The sequence below is a fragment of the Cryptomeria japonica genome, chromosome 5 (genome assembly GCF_030272615.1).
Source record: "Cryptomeria japonica chromosome 5, Sugi_1.0, whole genome shotgun sequence".
Taxonomy (NCBI): Eukaryota; Viridiplantae; Streptophyta; class Pinopsida; order Cupressales; family Cupressaceae; genus Cryptomeria; species Cryptomeria japonica.
In genome coordinates this window covers 521140889-521160579 of record NC_081409.1, presented here as the reverse complement: position 1 = coordinate 521160579, position 19691 = coordinate 521140889, and the positions used below count along the sequence as shown (strand labels likewise).

General features: G+C 36.3%; 1 protein-coding gene across 2 annotated transcripts in view; it reads right to left on the bottom strand.

Annotated features, from left to right (window-relative positions):
- LOC131060942 (protein CYCLOPS) overlaps window positions 1-19691 on the bottom strand; it is a 198685-nt gene that overhangs the window by 174684 nt on the left and 4310 nt on the right. For both annotated transcript variants that reach the window (XM_057994404.2, XM_057994403.2), the window contains exons 2-3: window positions 17657-17712; window positions 7431-7571 (exon numbers count right to left, since the gene is read on the bottom strand). In XM_057994404.2, coding sequence (XP_057850387.2) covers window positions 7431-7571; window positions 17657-17712 — 197 coding nt within the window. The remainder of the gene's footprint in view (window positions 1-7430; window positions 7572-17656; window positions 17713-19691) is intronic.

Sequence of the window (19691 nt, the reverse complement as noted above, 5' to 3'; positions counted from 1 at the left end):
ATGTTATACAAATAAATATTTGTTTGATTGCCCAAGACCATGATGGAACATTTGGAGTAGATAGCTTCCATTCTTTTAGCTATAATTTGATGAGATAGAGTGTGAGGAACACCCTTCAATGTCACCTCTTTCCCCTTATGCTGAAAACTGAACTCCAGAGTTTAATAATTTTGATAAATTTAACCAGTGAATATAACCATTGGACTCAAAGAGTTTTCTCAAACTCACCTACACCAATAACATAAACAATCATCACAAATTGTATGCTCGCCAATGAGAATGCTAAGATTACTAATCATCTTCTTACAAGGGATGGTAAACCCATCAGCCACTACCACATCAAAACTAAGTTTATGAGTTCACCTGTTTTGGTCCAAGCACCCAAACCGATTTTCGCCCGGGGGTTTGTTTGGGTCGCCCTGGTTATGTACCCAGGGGTTTGGGTTCGCCGGGTACGAACCCGAGCGTATCCAAAGGTGTTGAGGACCAAAACATAACAAAAACATACTTTTTTGACCGTCTTTTGCATCCAAAAACTCTAAAATGTCCCTAAAAGCTCCTCATGCACTGATCAATGATGAAGTAGCATACTATTAAATGTTTTTCTTCTACCATTTTGCATTGTTCCATCTTCCAATTCAATTTTTAACTATCAATTGGCATTTGGCATTGATCAATAATGAAGTATCATACTATCAAATGTATTTAGTTTTATAATTTTGTATATTTCTTTAATTTTTTGTAAATATATATATGTGTGTGTGTGTGTGTGTGTGTGTGGACGAACTTCACCCACGAACCCAAAAGGCAAAAAAAAATTTGCTCGAACCCACGAGCCGGTTTGCATGCCCGAACCCAAACTGGTAACTTAGCATCAAAGCCTTCAAATTCTTTTGCATGTAGATCCCTTTTTACCACTAAGCCCTCATCGATTTAATTGTGAGTAGCACCACCATCAAGAAGTATTATGACTTTGTGTCCACACAAAACTCCTTGGAATTTGAAGAGGTTATACATTGGTGTGCCAGAAAGAGAAGCAAGTGTACCTCCCTTGGTGCCATTATCCTCAAGACCCAATTGTTGGATTTGATCCTTTCCCAAATCTATTAGTTATAGTTTCTTCCTCCTCATCAGAAATCACCTCAACGTGATGTATCTTCCCCCTTTCCAAGGCATCTATGACCTAGGGTCCTTGGTTCCTTGCATTAGAAACATAGGTTCTTCCTTCTCAGTTCTTCCCTGGATTCATCTTCCTTGTTTTTTTTTGGATGGTAAGCTCCTTTGAGGCTGAATATGAGATTCTTCTTTTTGAAAGGGCTTCTTTTGTTGCTCTAAACTATATTTACCCTTAAGGGTAGAAAACTCCATGTTACATGCTCTTCTTATTGCATCGTGTAGAGTAGGTGGGTCAAATGCCTTAACCCAACCACGCAGTGGATCTATAAATCCTTCCATAAAAAGGACTATCAACCTCCTCTTAGAAATATCAGGTACCATAACTAAAAGCCTTTTAAATTCTAAAACATAAGCATCCACTATACCATGTTGCTTCAAATGGGCTAACTCTTGAAAGTGCATCTCTTGATCCTTTTTGTCGAATTTGTGTTTAAGCCTCTAGCAGAGTTCCGCATAGGAGTTAATGAGGTTATGACCCCATGTCAACATCCCATGATACCACCATTTGTGTGCATCACCATCCAAGTCCAAAGTGGAATACTTGATAGCCTCATTCTCAAACATAGTGTTCAATGACAAATAAGTATCAATTTTCTAAACCTATGATCTACTTATGCATTTGCTAGAGGCATCAAAGGTGGGAATAGAGAGCTTACCCAACCTCTTCTTTAAATCCAAGCTATTAGGACCCTTGTCTCTTCTGGGTCTATTTCTTAGCTTAAACTAACAAAAATCTTGTAAGGACATGGCGGTATGAAATTCGTCACCTAGTGACTCATACTCATGTAACCAGTCCACAAAACCATCTTCTGCATCTTGCTGATTTCCTCCTCCTACAGCCTTGTTTTGTTGGAAAGTATGCATTAGAGGTTTAGTTGTTGTCCTACTAGCTGCCCTAGAATTATTGTTAGTAGATATGTTGGTGTTGTTGGCTTCCTCATTGTTCTAATTGGCATTCATCTTTTGCATCATCTATGCCATCATCTAAACCAATTGTCGTTGCCCTCTAGCAAGATCATTCAAAATTTGCATTGTACTATCTTCATTCTGGTCTCTCTTATCACCCATGTTCCCTAGAGCTCCCTCCACAAACAAATCTGCAATAGGAACTTCCTCTTCAATCTTCGGTTGCTCTAGGGGAATGTTAGCCCTTCTTCTAAAATAATACCTCCGTGAATCCTTTGGTTGTACAAGAAATTTCTACTAATAAAAAGTGCCTCAAATTCCCATTGGCTGGAAGGATACTCTGCTCTAATACGACTATAATGAACTTGCCAATTTTTTATACCAAAATTTTGTAATTTTCACAAGTTTTAATGCCCAAAGAATTCGTCAAAAATTTGTACAATAGGCTGGTCTAAGATTGTTTTCAACTTATTTTGAATTGATATTGCAAATAATCAACATAATATTAATTTTCAAATCCCACATATTAAAATCAGCTTCATTGATATCAAAAACATTACTTAAAATGATCAAAGTCAATTTCTTTTAACTCTTGGTATTGTTGTTACAAATTTAAAACTCAAATATTGTACACCAAACAGCTGACCAAGAATTACAAACACCCCCTTAATATTTCCTTAATCCAAACACATGGTACGACAGCCTTTTATTTGGTACAGCAGCATCTATCATTGGTACGACATCCTTCAAAGAGGGGTGACTTCTTTCTATAGCCTTATGATTGTCCCTATAAACAGTTTCACTCCATCTCTTATAAATTTTCAAATTAACTGTTTTTTAAAATTTCAACGAGTTGCATCACCGCTTCTAAGGGTTCTAATGTAATGTCCCTACTATTTAGAGATCATTAACCTGCAAAACAGATTGTTAGAACACAACATATAGATATATATATAAATAAACCATTTTAATTCACAATCTATTTTTAACATTGAATTAGCATGTTCATAATTTTTATCTAAAAAAGGATACGAATGCCATACGGAAGTATGTCCTTAGGCGGCTATGAAGCTCGCCTTCTTGGAACCCCTTGGTTCCAAGCCCTTCAGGAAATCGAAGTTGCGTTCGAATCCTGTCTTGGGTGTAACCTCTTACACCCAAGCCCTTCAAGGAAGACCCTTGTCTATTCCTTGCCTTGGGTGATGCCTTCATCATCCAAGTCCTCAGAGGGGACCGGCCAGATCTGTCTCTTCTTAGTTGATGTTTAGTCAACTAAGCCCTATATATGCATATCAACCTTCAGTATATACTGCCCTTGGGATTATTATAATCCCTCCTTAGACAATGAGAGTTTCCTCCCTATAGCCTCCCTTGTGTGATTTCATTCATAATACATTCCTTTGCATTTTCATTTATTATTTCCTATTTCATAATTCACATGTACATAGTTTGTATTCATTACCTATATTCATAAAATGTCATTAACCATTACTCACATGTAGTCCTTACATACATTCCTATTACCCTGATATGTATTTTTCCTATCATTCTTTACTATTTAAGATTCATTCATCATATATGCTTACAACAAGTTCTTCCTATATATATATATATATATTCTTTACTATTTAAGATTCATTCATCATATATGCTTACAACAAGTTCTTCCTATTTATATATATATATATATATATTTATATATTTATATATTTATATTAACTATTCCTCTATGTATTGACGTATATATATATATAATGTCCCTATCTATCTTTATGCATTTGTACTTATTAATGTATATATATTAATTATAATAATTCATTACCTATCTTATATCTCTACATTCATTATTACATCCTATCCCTATTATCCTATATAATACATATAGGATAGCATTTGTATATCTTAATGCAAGAAACCATTATTATATTCAACTCCTTACCTGGTCTGCACGTAACCTCCCCTGCAGTCCCTCGTCACCTCTGCGCTCCCTCCTTTTCCTTCTCCCCCTTCGGCAGCCTGCATTGGGTGGGTTAAATACCCTCCCGTGGGGAACGGGGTGACGGTTCGCAGCCTAAGCTGCGGCTACCGTCACAACATTTCCCTTCCAAAGGAAGGGGTGTGGCGGTAGATGCAGCCTGGCTGCGTTTCCCGTCCCACTGTTTCCCTGCGGGGGGGGGTGGGCCTTGCCAAGTACTTTATTAAAGTGCGTTACATAGTGCATAAATATTAATAATAAACTTTTAAATATAATAAATGAAATACTAATTTCTTAATCCTTAATCATTTAAAATATTAAATGGAATATATTTAATACACCTTAAACTTTTAATTAAATTACATTAATTAAATATCAATGTTAACATAATTAATTTTGTCTTTTATTTTTATATATATATATATATTTTTTATAAAAAGCAACCTTATATTATGCGATGCGATGGGGATACAACATCTAACTGCAACAATGGAGATTTTCCTTCAAAATGGTGAGAGACTTATTATTGAGGATAATTAGGGACCTTTTGACTCAGAATCAGACGACATAAGAATATGGATGGAAATTCTTCACAAATCGGCAGGTTTTAAAAACAAGGCTAACAAGCTGCTTGTAATTTAGTTATGTCCACTATTCATGTGATAAATGTCCTGTTAAGGATGCCTCTTGGAACACCCTCATGGGTTTAACTGAGCCCAAAGAGGAGAGAATATCCACTCTCAAGAATTGGCCTTCAATCATCCATAATTTGTTGATGAGCCCATGTACTAACCTCTTGAAGGCACTTGTTCTTGACCTTGAGGATAGGATAATACTCTAGAATTGTGAAGCTGTAATTTCAAGACCCAAAAGAGAGTAATTTCAAATTATTTCATTATTCATAAGGACCAATTTTGAAAGCAACAAGACAAGATTTATCCACAAGTACATTATGATCCTCTTTCAACCAAGCAATCTTATAAGAGTCTGATTTTGGAAGACAAACAAGCTGAAATTTGTCAACCATTTCTGTACCTATTAGATTGTTGATAGACCCACCATCTACAATCACCTTGCACACTTTGTCCTTACCCTTGCATTTTGTTCAAAATATGCTCTTTCTCTTCCAATCAACTTTTTGGGTTCTTTGTTTCTTGATATTACAATTCTTTGCAGCATCAAGTTCTCTCCTATCTTTTCTTCAACTTCTTGTGTTGGAGGTTCTCGTTTTTGGGCTACCATATCACTTTTGGAGTTTTGAGGGCAGTTTATGGCCTTATGGACTTAATTACATGATAAACATCCAAATGGTTATTGACCACCAAAAGATTGTCCTCCTCCAAAGCCTCCTTTTACTCTAGAGTTGGATTTTGCATACTCTCCTTCCTCAAGCTTTCCATTCTTCACAAGCTTTGAGGAAATTATTTTTCCTCTTCCTCAGCTGTCAAAGCATATCGATATGCTCCATCGATGGTATTTAGTTTGATTAAAGCTAGCTCATCCTCGAGTTGGAACCATAGCCCATTGAGGTAACTAGTAGCAGCCTGCTCACCATCTTCTTACAATCTGTCTGCATTTGCAACCTCATAAACTATTCTAATGCAGACAACTCCTTTTGTCTCAGACTTTGAAACTGTTTTTGAGTGATTTCTGTTGAAAACCAGCAGGCAAGAATTTGGATCTGAATTGTTTCACTATCATAATACAATTTTGTCTACACGATGACTTCTTTTGTAATTGTGGAGGTTGTCTCACCATAAGGCAGCATGAGACTTCCTCTTTGTCACTGCAAGCTGTACTCTCCTCAGGTCCTCTACATCCATGTTTTCCGTGTCAAAATACTTCTCTAATTCTTGTAACCAATCAATGATCAGATCAGGATTTAGATCACCCTTGTAATCTGAGACCTTGGCCTTAACTTTTGTCCCCTATATTGAAATAGCTTCTATCAGCCTCTCCATGGACTCTACTATTTCATTCACTCAAACCAGGGCTCCCTTATTGTCTTGTTCATCTTCAGATTCATCCCACTGAAATTGGGCCTCAATTGCTTCTGATCTCCTGAAAAATCCATCTCCATAATTTCATCTATGCCCAGCCTCCCTCCTAGCTCTCCTTCACCAGTTCAAAAGGACTGCTGGGCCATTTTATAGGTTGCTCTAATACCAAAACTGTGGATAATATTCTGATCTGTAGTGAAAACTCTAGCCGGAGCTCAATATGGTGAGCATAAAATTAAAAACAGCAGCTCATCCCCCTACAATAAATATAGAATATATCACAAATTGAAAAACATCGTTTATTTCTGTGCTGAATTATACATTCTTTTACAAATGTTTTCACCTAAAACCAATCTCCCCTTTGCAGCAACCTCCCAGTACTAACTAAAAAAGAAAAACCCAAATTTAAAACTAGAAAATTCCCTATCAATTAGGTTACAGCAGTTACATTTCCCCTTACACCCAAAAAAGTGGCAGACACCACATTTATCCCTAAAATATCTACACAATGAAAATTTACGGGAAGTGGGAATCAATTGGCATTTAATAGTTGGTTATACCTCATAGAAGTATTAGCTCTAAGGCCTACTGTTTCGGACAAGAAAACATGGCCTCCAATCATTGAATTTGGAAAGGCCTCTAACATGAAGTTTAAGTTCCTTGGCCTGCCTCGATGCTTCCTATTTAAGCTTCCCTTGAGCAAGTTGAATAACGGTGAGGGGTGACAGTGGGGAAGGGGATGGAATCCTTGGTATGTTAAGGATCCCCTCTTTAAGTCCCCATGTTCAATGAGAATATCTATCTAAAGGTTTCTTCTTGAAGATACTTAATCCCATCTACTAAGGGTATTTGAGGCTAGTCAAGTTCAACAATATTCACCTCTTGTAACTAGATTTAGTTTCATAAATCTGCAGCAACATTATCCTTTTCATAAACCTTGCTCTAGAACTAGAAAAGATAGTATTGAAACTATGAGCATCCTCTCTAAATCTACAAACCCAGTTGCAAATTCTCTTTGATAGATACTACACAGAAAAGTTTAGGATGAAATAATCTTTAGTCAAAAGGAGTCCTCAATAGTCAAGTATTTTAATGAAAATAATTGAGAAATATACAGAAACCAGAAGCGAGATTCAAAGAAAAAATTGGACTAGGGTTAATATAAAGGCACATTTGTTTGATATTAACTTCATAAATCACTAAACCTCCTTCAAAAATTTGTTAAGTAGCAATGACTTCAAAAATTATTTGAACACTATCTTATGTCTTTTATTTAGTTACACAAAAGACTTGTTGTGCATGCTTCATAGGTAAATTTGACCTTGTATCACGAGACTTCAATTTTGTTTTTACATCTGAGATAATTTTCTCACCTGAACTTGAATTGATTGGAATCACTGAACATGTCATCAGAAAGATATGAATTTATTGGAACTAAATGTTCAAGGCTAGTTGTCTTTTGGAATGCAGATCCTGATTGTTGTGCCAATAGAGCAGATAGTTCTCGAGACATCCTGCAAAATGCAATCATTATTTCTTAGAAAAAGTACCCACATTACATGCAGGGAAGTAGTACATATATTTATCCGTTCATTAACATGCATGCATTCACACAATATAAACCAACTAAACAACGAAAGGTTATAAAATAAAAACATTGGATAGAGAATGTAATTGCATACTAATGTTCTAAGTACATTCATATCATAGGTAAGATGAATAATTTGAAATCATGAAATCAACTTTGTTGTGCAAAATGAAAGTCTTATAATGTTCCTTTAGATTTTTGGAACAAAAAAGATTATCAAAACTACAAATTCTTTATAAGCATTTGCTATGGCTTTCTACCATAGTTTAAAAAATCCACAAGTACTTGATCTGAACCTGCTCAGCAAGTAACTCGCCAAAAATCTCACTGGAAAATTTTTAACAAGTACTAACCAAAAAGTCACAGACAAACTCAGATAAAGCTTGCAAACCCACATCAAAAACTCAGTCAGTGACAAAATACATAAGTCTGCTAAAAAGCAACTCATTTTCGTCATTATTTGCATTAATTTTCCAAGTATTTAAGCATTTCAAAAAAATTGGCCATTGTGCAATTGTTTGCAGGCAGTTGGGAGTGAGCATTGATCAAATTTAGCTAAATTATCAGCCACATATGACAAGAATGTAGCACTCTTCCCCCTCTTTTTTTGTGCCATTATTCTAAGTATATAATGCTAAGGTTTAGTTATTTTGTATTTTATTTCTGACTTTCAATTAGATTGTTGTAATTTTTCTTTTTTCTGTTTTGCTGTATCTCATAAGTATTCTCTTCATCATAATGGATTACTTTCTGGTCATATTGCCAGGGCCTATCAAATAGCAAATGACAACTATCCACCAACACTACATCACATAGCATTGTCTCCACATAAGGACCAATTTTGAAAGTAGAATGAAAAGATTTATTCACTAGTACGTTGTGATCCTTCTTCAACAAAGAAATCTTATAAGGGTTAGATTCAGGAATGCAAAAGCAAGCTACAATTTGCTAACCATTTCTGCACTCACCAAATTGTTGGTAGATCCACCATCTACAATCAACTTGCATAATTTGTCCTTACACTTGCATTTTGTTCAAAATACACTCTTCCTCATCCAACCAGCTTCTAGGGTTTCTTTGTTCCCAGATATCAAAGTTTTTAGCAGCATTAGGTTTTCTCCAATCTCTACTTCAACTTCTTCTATCAAAATTCCTTCTTCTTCCTAGGCCACCTAGCCCTTTTGGGGTTTTCCAGGCAATATATGGCCTAACGGTCTTCAATACAAGTGCAACATCTCAAGGGCTTCCAATCTCCAAAATATTGTCATCCCTGCCCCCTACCTTCAAAGCCTCCCCTTCATCTGATGTTTTTGCCTTCTTCTAGCTCTTCACTCAAAGTGTTCCTAAGGAAACTTCTTTCCCTCTATTCCAACTACTATCACCCCTTTTATTGACCATATTACTTTTCCAGTTGAATTCTCCTCCATCTTTAAGGTATACTCATATGCCTTGTCCACAATAGATAACTTCATCAAGATGACCTAGCTCATCTTAAAGTTGAAAATTTACGACCGTTGATAAATCTGGCCACTATTTGCCCTTGATTCTCTTGTACGTTAGTCCAATTTTGAAACCTTGTAAATTGCAATTTAAGCTTGTGCTAACTAATCTCTTTGTTTTAGGTTTTGACATTCTTTAAATATTTTTTGTTGGTAATAAAACAGAAAGAATATAGCTGATAGATGATTCAGCTAAGCCAAAGTCTAGTTTTATCCTTTCCTTGTCTTCTTCTAGAAATCTCCAAGTTCTCTCACCATAGAGGAGCATGAGACTTCAATTCGGATGCTGCAATTTTTTACTCTTTTAGGATCATCCTCTCATCATTGTCTTCCATCTTGAAGTGATTGTCCATTTCCTAAACCTAGTCTACAAATAAATCTGGGTTGACTTCACCTTTAAAGTCTAATATACAACTTTTACCTTGGAGCCTTGTCTAGTCATGGCTTCGATGAGCCTCTCCATAGGATTTACTACCCTAGCAGCCCTTCCCAGGTTCTCTCATTCCTATTCAAACTGATCCAGATGTAATCTGGCCTCAATGGCTTCTAATCTCTTAAGCCATTCATCAGCATTTCTCCGATGACTTACTTTCCTCCTGCCCCTTTTTCCCCAGTTCATGTGGACTCCATTCTAGGCCATCACAGACAAAACTAATGCAAATTACCTGTGGGTGAAAATTACATGCTCTGAAACTATCCAGACCACTTTTGTAGCTTCAAATTACATGCTCTATTCTAGTAAATAAAGAAATAAAACAAACTGACAAAAAAATAAATAATATAGGAAATGAGGAAAAGCTCCATGATTACAGCAAAAAAAGGAAACATTTTTATTTCCCAACTTGAATACAGCACATAAGCCTTTTCATGGTTTCTCCATCCCATTCCCAAAGAAACTAACTGCTACCTCACACATCATCCCAAAAAAACACCAAAACTGGAAATCAAAAAGGAAACACAGAAATGACCACTACAGCCCCAACCAACAGCAGCTACAAACCAAAATTACAAAAAATGCTCAGTGAAAAGCCAGATCTTATAGTGCAACAAAACTAGTGCTTTAGGCACACTACTGATTTCCCCATTTCTTTCTATTTTCCTTACAAACCCTATTTGTTCTCCTATCCTCACACTTTTCAATTTCTATACTGATATTTTATTAAAAAAAAAAATGGAAATGGTGTGTTTGAAAATTGATTGATGGCATCCTTCTGTGGGAGATTTCAAAACTTAATTAAAATCTGAGCTTTTTGGGGAAAAAAATACTTTGAGGGGTTTCCTTCTTTTAAAGAAAATCAAATAATCAATCCACTCTTCAAATATGGGGAGGAGTTATTTCCAGTCCTTTATTGGTACGGGAAAATTTTGGTCTCAATTTGAGGTATAGGGACAAAAAGGTTTTCAAAAAAAAGTTTTTTAACAAAAAAACTAGGTCAGTTGATCCCATTTGATTTGGCCAACCACCCAGGGCCAACCCCAAATTCAAGCCAACAGGCTGCCTTGTTTAAGGGGTCAACCTCCACCTCACACCCCACTGCCAAACTGATTAAGCTGCACCCTCTTGGGTGCCCAACCTAAAACAGCAAACTCCTTTGCACACCCAAGAAGCATTTTTTCGATAACCTAACTTTTGGGGCCTAAGGGATTTTTCGGCTCTCAAAAATATTCTTGAAGACCAATGGGTGGGTAAGTGTGACGGGAGACCTACAAAGGACTTTATTGCAGATTGTTTTGCAATTTGCCAATTGTGACTCCAAACTTCAAACAGCGATATCTTCTTGTTTGGGACACTTTTTCTGGTGTCATTTTTTTTTAACTGCATTTTACCTAACAAGAAATACAAATTTTTGCTATCAGATTTATTTTTAACAATACCAGGAACACAATTTTTGTTTCCCAATTTGATTAAAATTTGTTGTAAATTTGCCTACTTATAATAGTTTGAGAGGACAAATATTTTGTACATGCACTATTTTATAAAATGCCACATAATTTTGGGGCATGAATATTTAAGAGTGGCTTTCTCTTTGTGTGCACTGACCAAGCACACTCATGATATTTTTTAGTATGCATTGTTAATGCATATCAAATACACAATCCTTTCCTACAATTACATTGGACATTAAATAAACTAACACTCATGGAATATATATGGAGAACTTTTTCAGTCACCGAGTTCTCTATTCTGATCAAAATGTTTTAACAAGTACCCTAAGTGACTCAAAAATTAAAACATTGCTTATAGTCGCATTTAACTGTCACTTTCCATGAAATTACAACATCACATTAAACCCCCGAGTGCCCTTTTACTGCTTAGACAATCCTTTAGCAGTTATCCAGTGACATCAGGTCATTGTATGATGTTTCTGTAGATGACAAACTTTTCAAAACTAATGATACTAATGAATTTTTTGATAACACAGAAAGCATAAAAACTCGCAAGCAGTTTCATCAAACTTGTCAGCTCACAATGAAATTTGTGATGTATTTTTTGATCCTTCTTTGTGGGATCTTCTACTCATCAGAAAGACACCTCTTTGGCATTCCTATTTGTGCAGCACTGGTCATCTTTTTGTGGAATCTCATCTTGATAATTGTCCTTATTTCTTGGAGGAAAGGTTTTTGTTTGATGAGAGTTCCCATCTGGATGATTTTTGTAAATTCTTCAACTCTTTCACATTGTGATGCAGCTTGTCTTATGGATCCTCCTATAAATACAGTGATGGTACCTATGATTCTCCTATAGATAAAATGACAGTACCTGTTTTAAACCTTCGTGATGTCATGAGCATTCCTCTCTTAGAATATCCATCTCCATTTTTTGTTTTTTCTTTGATGGCACATTTCCAAAACTTGTGTTCAAAATGTCTTTGCCACTATGTCCGGAGAACAATGAACTACTTCTAGACACTTTTTGTTGCTTCCTTCATGTCCTACTTATAAATGGAAGACTTTTGGTTTGCAGCTTCAGCTATCTCTCTTCTTAAAGGAAGAAACATCGTTTGTTGCAAATGGACCTCTTTCAACATGCAAAATTTGTCCATCTATTTAGCTTGACTATTTGGTGCATCAATTCTCCTTTCTAGACTTCCAAAGGAGTAGTAATGCATTTGTATCAGACATCTTAACTAAACCCTTCATATGTGTAATTTGAGTATCATTCTGGGTGAAGGAAATTGTCCTGAGGAGGGTAGATAGTGGCAGGGGTGGGGAGTATTAAAAGTCCTGCCTTGTGACTAATTTCTGAGACTCATTTTAGAGGTTTTAGCTTTCTTTTTTATTATAAACCCTAAATTGAACATAAGGAATGTTGGAATTATGTGTGCACCATATCACTAAGTCCACCTAGGTAGTTAATTTATTCCAAAATTAGAAACTTTAGTTATTTTCCCATTTTTAAGTTATTAAGAAATTAGATAAAACAATAACAATGCAGTCCGCACAAGTAGCGGAGTTGGCTTGGGCCGTGGGTTTGCTCCCCATTGGTCTCGGGTTCGACTTCGAGGCCTGGACTCACCCGATACACCTGGCTTGTTGGCGGCTTGGTACATCCCCAGTGGACTAGTCTCGCCTCAACTCGCCACTTCTGACCCCAACTTGGCAATAAGTAAGCCCAAGGTAAGTCGGGTTGGGCGCTAGGCTGGGTCGCGGGGATACCACTGGCACAACAAAAAAAAAACAATGCAACCTGGCCAGTAGAAACAAAGGTCAAGTAATATGGCCCTATCATTTTATAGTTGCTCTGAGAAATTATATAAATTAGAACTTTCTCCCTCACGGACGGAAGAAGGAAAAATGAGAGAAGATATATTATGTGATAAACTCCATGATAATCTTTTGAACCTAGAAGAAGTCACAATAAGGCAATCTCTCAAGGTAATTCGAGACAAATAAACCAAAGAACAACATGTTACGCAGTTTCATATTGTCAAATACATTTGGCCATGAGATGAAGGTTTCTGATGTTAGGGTTTCAAGCAGATCCGAAGCAAATATGAACTAACAATTATATGCAGATTTAAATACAAAAGATAAAGAAATAAAACAGGATACAAATAACACAGAGATTTAACGTGGTTTACCCAGAATGGGTTACGTCCACCATACACAGTCGTCCAATCTTTCTTATTATCTAACAAAAATAGTACATCAACCTTCCAATGCATTAAGCATCCCAGCCGCTTATAACATGCGTTTTTAGGCAACAAACAAAGTCGACCTTTTTAGGGTTTTATTACGATGTCGGTTTTCATCAACAAAAAACGGCAAAAAAAAAATTGTAAGTGGTTGAAAGTGCAACAACCTTTTGCAGCCTAGAAATCCAACTGACTGCAGTTCCCCCTATAGTAAAAACATACCCTGTAGTACTCCGTGAATCAATATCACCTGCCAGATCAGAGTCAACAAATCCGCTCTGAGCAGCATTAGATCCTGTGAAACATAATGCCTTAGTAGTAGTTCCTTTCAAATACCGAAGAATCTATTTCACAGCATTCCAATGTTCCATACCCGGATTACTCATAAACTTGCTCACAACTCCCACTGCATGTGCAATATCTGGCCTTGTGCATACCATTGCATACATCAGACTGCCAACAACTGATGAATACGGGATGTTAGACATTTTATTTACCTCTTCCTGTGCCTTTGGGCACACCTCCTTAGTCAATTTGAAATGACTAGCCAAAGGTGTACTAACTGCTTTTGCATACTGCATGTTAAATCTTTTCAACACCTTCTTTATATACTCGCTTTGGGACAAATTCAAGGTTCTATTTTTCCTGTCCCGTGTAATCCTCATACCGAGAATTTTCTTAGCTGCACCCAAATCCTTTATAGCAAATGACCTGGCTAATTTCTGTTTAAGATCATTTATATGTTGCATGTTGGACCCAGCAACAAGCATGTCATCAACATAAAGCAACAAGATAATATAACTGCCATTATCCAATCTCTTAAAATATACACAATGATCAGAATAACATCTATGATAACCGTGTTCAGCCATGAAACTATCAAATTTTAAATACCATTGTTGGGGTGTTTGCTTTAGGCCATACAAACTTTTCTTCAACCTGCACACCAAGTTCTCCTTACCTTTGACCTCACATCCCTGTGGTTGCAACATGTAAATTTCCTCCTTCAAATCTCCATGGAGAAAAGTTGTTTTGACATCTAATTGTTCAAGATGTAAATCATCTGCAGCCACAAGACTAAGTGCAGTTCTAATTGAACTCAATTTTACAATTGGAGAAAATATTTCATCATAATCTATACCCTTTTTCTATGCAAAACCTTTTACCACAAGTCTGGCCTTATATCTTTTCTGACCTCCTTCCTTCTCCTTCGGCCAATAAACCCATTTGTTAGGCAAGGCTCTTTTTTCTGCAGGTAAAGGGACTAAGTCCCAAGTCTTATTTTTCATCAAGGAGTCCATCTCCTCTTTCATGCCTAGCTCCCACTGTTGTTTGGCATCCACCTGCATTGCTTCTTCATATTCTTCTGGTTCACCAGAATTAGTTAATAATATAGAATACAAAGAAAGAGAAAATCTTTCAGGGGGTCTACTTGACCTCGTAGAACTTCTAACACTTGCAGGAGTTTGTGGGACAATCTGTTGTTGCTAAGCATCAGGTAACTGTGGTATTTCATTTTTAGGAATCTTATCCAACACCACATATTTTTGTTTGTCCTGTTCATGCTTATTTTCCTGCATCTGTTCTTTATACATAACCTTCTCATTGAATATAACATCTCTACTTCTAATTATTTTCTTATTTTCAAAATCTCATAACCGATAGCCATATTCATCTATCCCATATCCAATGAAGGTACATTTCTGAGATTTAGCATCAAGCTTGGTTCTGTTTTCTTTATCAACATGGACAAAAGCTTCACAACCAAAGGTTTTTAGAAAAGAATAATTTACCTTTTTACCAGTCCATGCCTCTTCTGAAATACCACCATTCAAAGGGGTTGAAGGTCCTCTATTTATCAAATAGACAGCAGTATGTACAACATCTGCTCAAAAATGTAAGGGCAATCCAGCATGCAATCTCATACTCCTCGTGCGTTCCATGATAGTCCTATTCATTCTCTCTGACACACCATTTTCCTGTGGAGTTCCTGGAACTGTCATCTGCCTTCGAATCCCGTTTGAGCAGTAATCTTCAAATGCTTTGCTGCAATACTCACCTCCATTATCTGATCTGAGACACTTCAACTTTTTTCCTGTCTCATTCTCAACCAAAGCTTTCCATTTCTTAAAAGTTTCAAAAACATCTGATTTTTGTTTTAGGAAATATACCCATGTTTTTCTGGTTGAGTCATCAATAAAAATAACATAATAACAAGAGCCACCAAGAGATGATACCTGAGCCGGTCCCCATACATCTGAATGTACAAGCTCTAACTTCTCACTCTTCTTCTCTTTCCCAACCTTGAGAAATCTGACTCTTTTCTGTTTACCATAAACACAGTTTTCACAAAACTCTAAATCAATCTTCTTTAGTCCTGGCAATAGATTTTTGGAGTGAAGGGTTTTCATCCCTTTCTCACTCATGTGCCCAAGCCTATGGTGCCACATTATCGAATCTGTTCTTGCAACATCTATTGTTGTTGTCCCTGCAGTAACTTTATCTATAGCAGCTAGGGTAGAGTAAGTGTTACCAGTACACAGATATAATGTGCCTACCTTCGCACCTTTAGCTACTACTAATGATCCTTTAGTGACCTTCCACATACTGTCTGAGAAGGTAACTATGCAACCTTCACTACCTAGTTGCCCTACAGAAATTAAATTTCTTCTTAAATTAGGAACATGTCTTACCTCCTGCATAAACCAATCATTTCCATTCTGCAACTTAATCTTTATCTTTCTTTTTCCAACAATTTGACAGGGCTCATCATCACCCAAATATACCTGTCCAAAATCACCTTGAACATAATCTAGAAAATATTTTCTATGGGGTGTAGCATGAAATGAAGCCCCAGAATCTATTACCCGGGAATCATTAACATTATCCAAACATAAGATTAAAGCATCTTGTAAAGTATTACTTGCAATATTAGCTTCCTTACTGTCATTTTCATTTTTGTCTCCTTCTTTGTTTTTCCAAGACCAACAGTCTTTCTTTAGATGACCAGGCTTTCCGCAGTACCGACAATCTTTCTTTCCTCTAGATTGAGAGCGTCCTTTCTTTGACTTCCCTCGTGACTTCTCATTCCAAGGGCCTTTTCCTCTTTCCTTTGATCTTCCTCTGTTCTCCACATTCAAAACACTACTTGATGATGTTGGAGTCTCACCTGTACTTTTCTTTCACATTTCCTCGCTTAGAATAACACCAACAATATCATCAAATACCAAAATATTTTTACCAGAGACAGAGTTACTTGCAGCCATAACCAAGTTATTCCAGCTTTCTGGCAAAGAACATAAAATCAAGAGAGCCCTAACCTCTTCTGCAAACGTAATTTTTACCGAAGACAATTGACTGATAATTGTATTAAATTCATTTAAGTGCTCCGCTAAAGATCCTCCCTCACTCATTTTCAAATTAAACAAACGCTTCATAAGAAATACTTTATTTGATGCCGAGGGTTTCTCATACAACTTAGTCAATGTCGCCATCAAATCTACAATCGTTTTTGCTTCTGTTATATTGAAAGCTACAGACGGTGCAAAGCACAATCGAATGGATCCCAGTGCCTTTCTATCTAAAATGTCCCACTCTTCATCTGACATTGTGATCGCTTTTTTTGCCTTTCCTTCCAACGGCCGCCACAAATCCTTTTGATACAGGTAATCCTCCATCTACATTTTCCATAACTGATAATTCTGACCGTTAAACTTTTCGACCTTGAATTTGGAATCCTCCATTGCTCCCACTCAAATCTGAGAGTCCTGCCAACTTACAGAAAACCTCGCTTTGATACCAATTGTTAGGGTTTCAAGCAGATCCGAAGCAAATATGAACTAACAATTATATGTAGATTTAAATACAAAAGATAAAGAAATAAAACAGGACACAGATAACACAGAGATTTAACGTGGTTCACCCAGAATGGGTTACATCCACCATACACAGCCATCCAATCTTTCTTATTATCCAGCAAAAATAGTACATCAACCTTCCAATGCCTTAAGCATCCCAGCCGCTTATAACATGCGTTTTTAGGGCAACAAACAAAGTCGGTCTTTTTAGGGTTTTATTACAATGTCGGTTTTCATCAACAACAAAACGGCAAAAAAAAATTTGTTGATCAATCGCCACATATCAACATCTAACTATGTAAATAAAAGTGATGTGGTTCTACAAGAATCGGAAACCTTCTCGAGAACGAAAGGCCACCGTTTACTTCCAACGAGACAAATCCATATCTCCCTAAATAGATGTATACATTCGTGAAACAGAGAAAGCAAATTGAAATGCAAACATTGGGCTCATCAATAACACCTAACATTGCTTTGACGAAACGTAAAGAACTGGTAAATAAAGTCCAAAATGAAGACCTTCGATGTGCTTGTTGAGTACGGGGAGCCGTGTGTGTTGAACTGAAACCATGATTCTGTGGAAAGAGAAACAAGCAAGTTAGCAATTATCCAAAGATCATTCAGCTAAATTACTAAAGACTCATCGCAGATACAACTCTAAGCTGTACAGATCAAGCAGTAACTAAACTGTAGCTAAACTTTCACCTTAAGCATGGATAATGTAATCATTTTAGATATTGCTTCATATAAACTATAATGAACAGACACAAATGGATCCAGAAGAATACAAAAAATAAATAACATTGTGATGCTTAAAAATGTTATTTGTTAGCATCCTTGACGTTAATATTTTTTTTTAGTTTCACAGAAATATTTAGAAGGGAATTTGGTGTTCTTTTATATTACCACATACCAAGCGTCTGAAAACCTACGAATCCCGTGTTATGTCATTCAGTCTGACCTTTGCTACTTACTCAGTCTACAAGCGTACAGGCTTGGATTTGAACCCAGTGCCTTCAAAGAAACATGCCTCTGTCTCAGGAAATTACACTACATTAAAATGTTTTAAGAAATTATAGAAAGCCAACATCACTAGGTGCATTCTCAACTCAAACAGCACAAGGTCCGTGAACAAGCATAAAAGATACAAGTTGGCCAAGAGCATGTGTAGTACAGGACAGTAAGGAATTTTTGCCTGCTATAGCGTCTTTTATCTTTTGAGTTGAAAGCAACCTTGAAGGACTAATGAAGGTTTAATTCTCTTGCATTCTTCGTTATTCTTTCGTCAGGCACTAAAGCTATATCTCAAGTTGACTGATGCTTCTTCTCTGTCCAAGGAATAGAACTGTGATTAGGATTTTGACACCCCACAAGTGTTTTGAAAATGATTGAAATCTGCACCTTGAGACTAATTTGGAGGTAAATTTTGATGTTCACGTAGTTGGGCAGGTCATATTAGATTTTTTTCACAGTCCATGATGTTGTATAATATAATAGTGTTTTTAGTTTTCAATGTGTCTATTTTATTCAAACAAAAATTCGACTCATACTCCATGATCCACCATCAACCATCAGAAAACATATAACCAAAAAAAAGTAGAAATACAACAGTTATAAACCAGGATGTAACTTGCAGTTTAAGGGTTTATGGCCCTCCCGTAAAACAACAATTAAATGGATGCAACATTGGCATGTCAGGGAAAATGCTAACATCAGTTTGATGCCAATAAGCCGTGACTATTTCCAAGTTTAACTTTGCTAACGGCAAGTCGTGTTATGTCAAGGGAAATGCTAACATCAAGCCGATACAACTGGCTATTTCACAGCACCCGCAAAGATGACAGGAAAAAAAAAATCTAGGATCTCAACAGTTTTTAAATCTGATAACCTTCTTTTTAGTGACATATTAGATGCCAAGAAATGACCCAAATGAAAAACTGCTCTCCTGCGGCTGCTTAGCGGGGTCTCATGGAGGGAGCTTAAGTTCTATTTTTAAAGAAGAGGTGGTCTTATGAAAAAAATATTTTTTGGCTAGCCGGTGAAAATGGGGTGGGGCTAGAAATTGCTACACCAACTTAAAAATATATTATGCCATTTGTCAATCATATAAATTTTAGAAAAAATAAACTAAATTTATTTCCACCAATTTAGGAATTTAAACTTAAATTGATCTACACTACAAAGTTCATGACATCCTTAAATTTAGGAGCTTAAAATTCATGGGATCCTAGCTTTAAAATATTCCTAAAAAATCTCAATAGCTCCAAGCTCTATTTTTAGGAAGCTCTATTTTGTTGCTTAGTATCTTCAATTGTATTATTAAAATAAAACTTTAATGCTAATTGATTGCATAAATTTTGGAGAAAAAATTGAAAACAAATAAAAAAGAGGAAATTTTTTTGGAGAGCCATGTGTCAATCTTCCCAATGAACAGTTGCATGTTGGCATCGTTCAAGACAAGTAATGATGCTCAAAAATGTAATGGCATCAGACTTGCAACATCTTCCCATGCGACTGGTGGCTTAAAATTGGTATTAATAATATTAGTAATAAT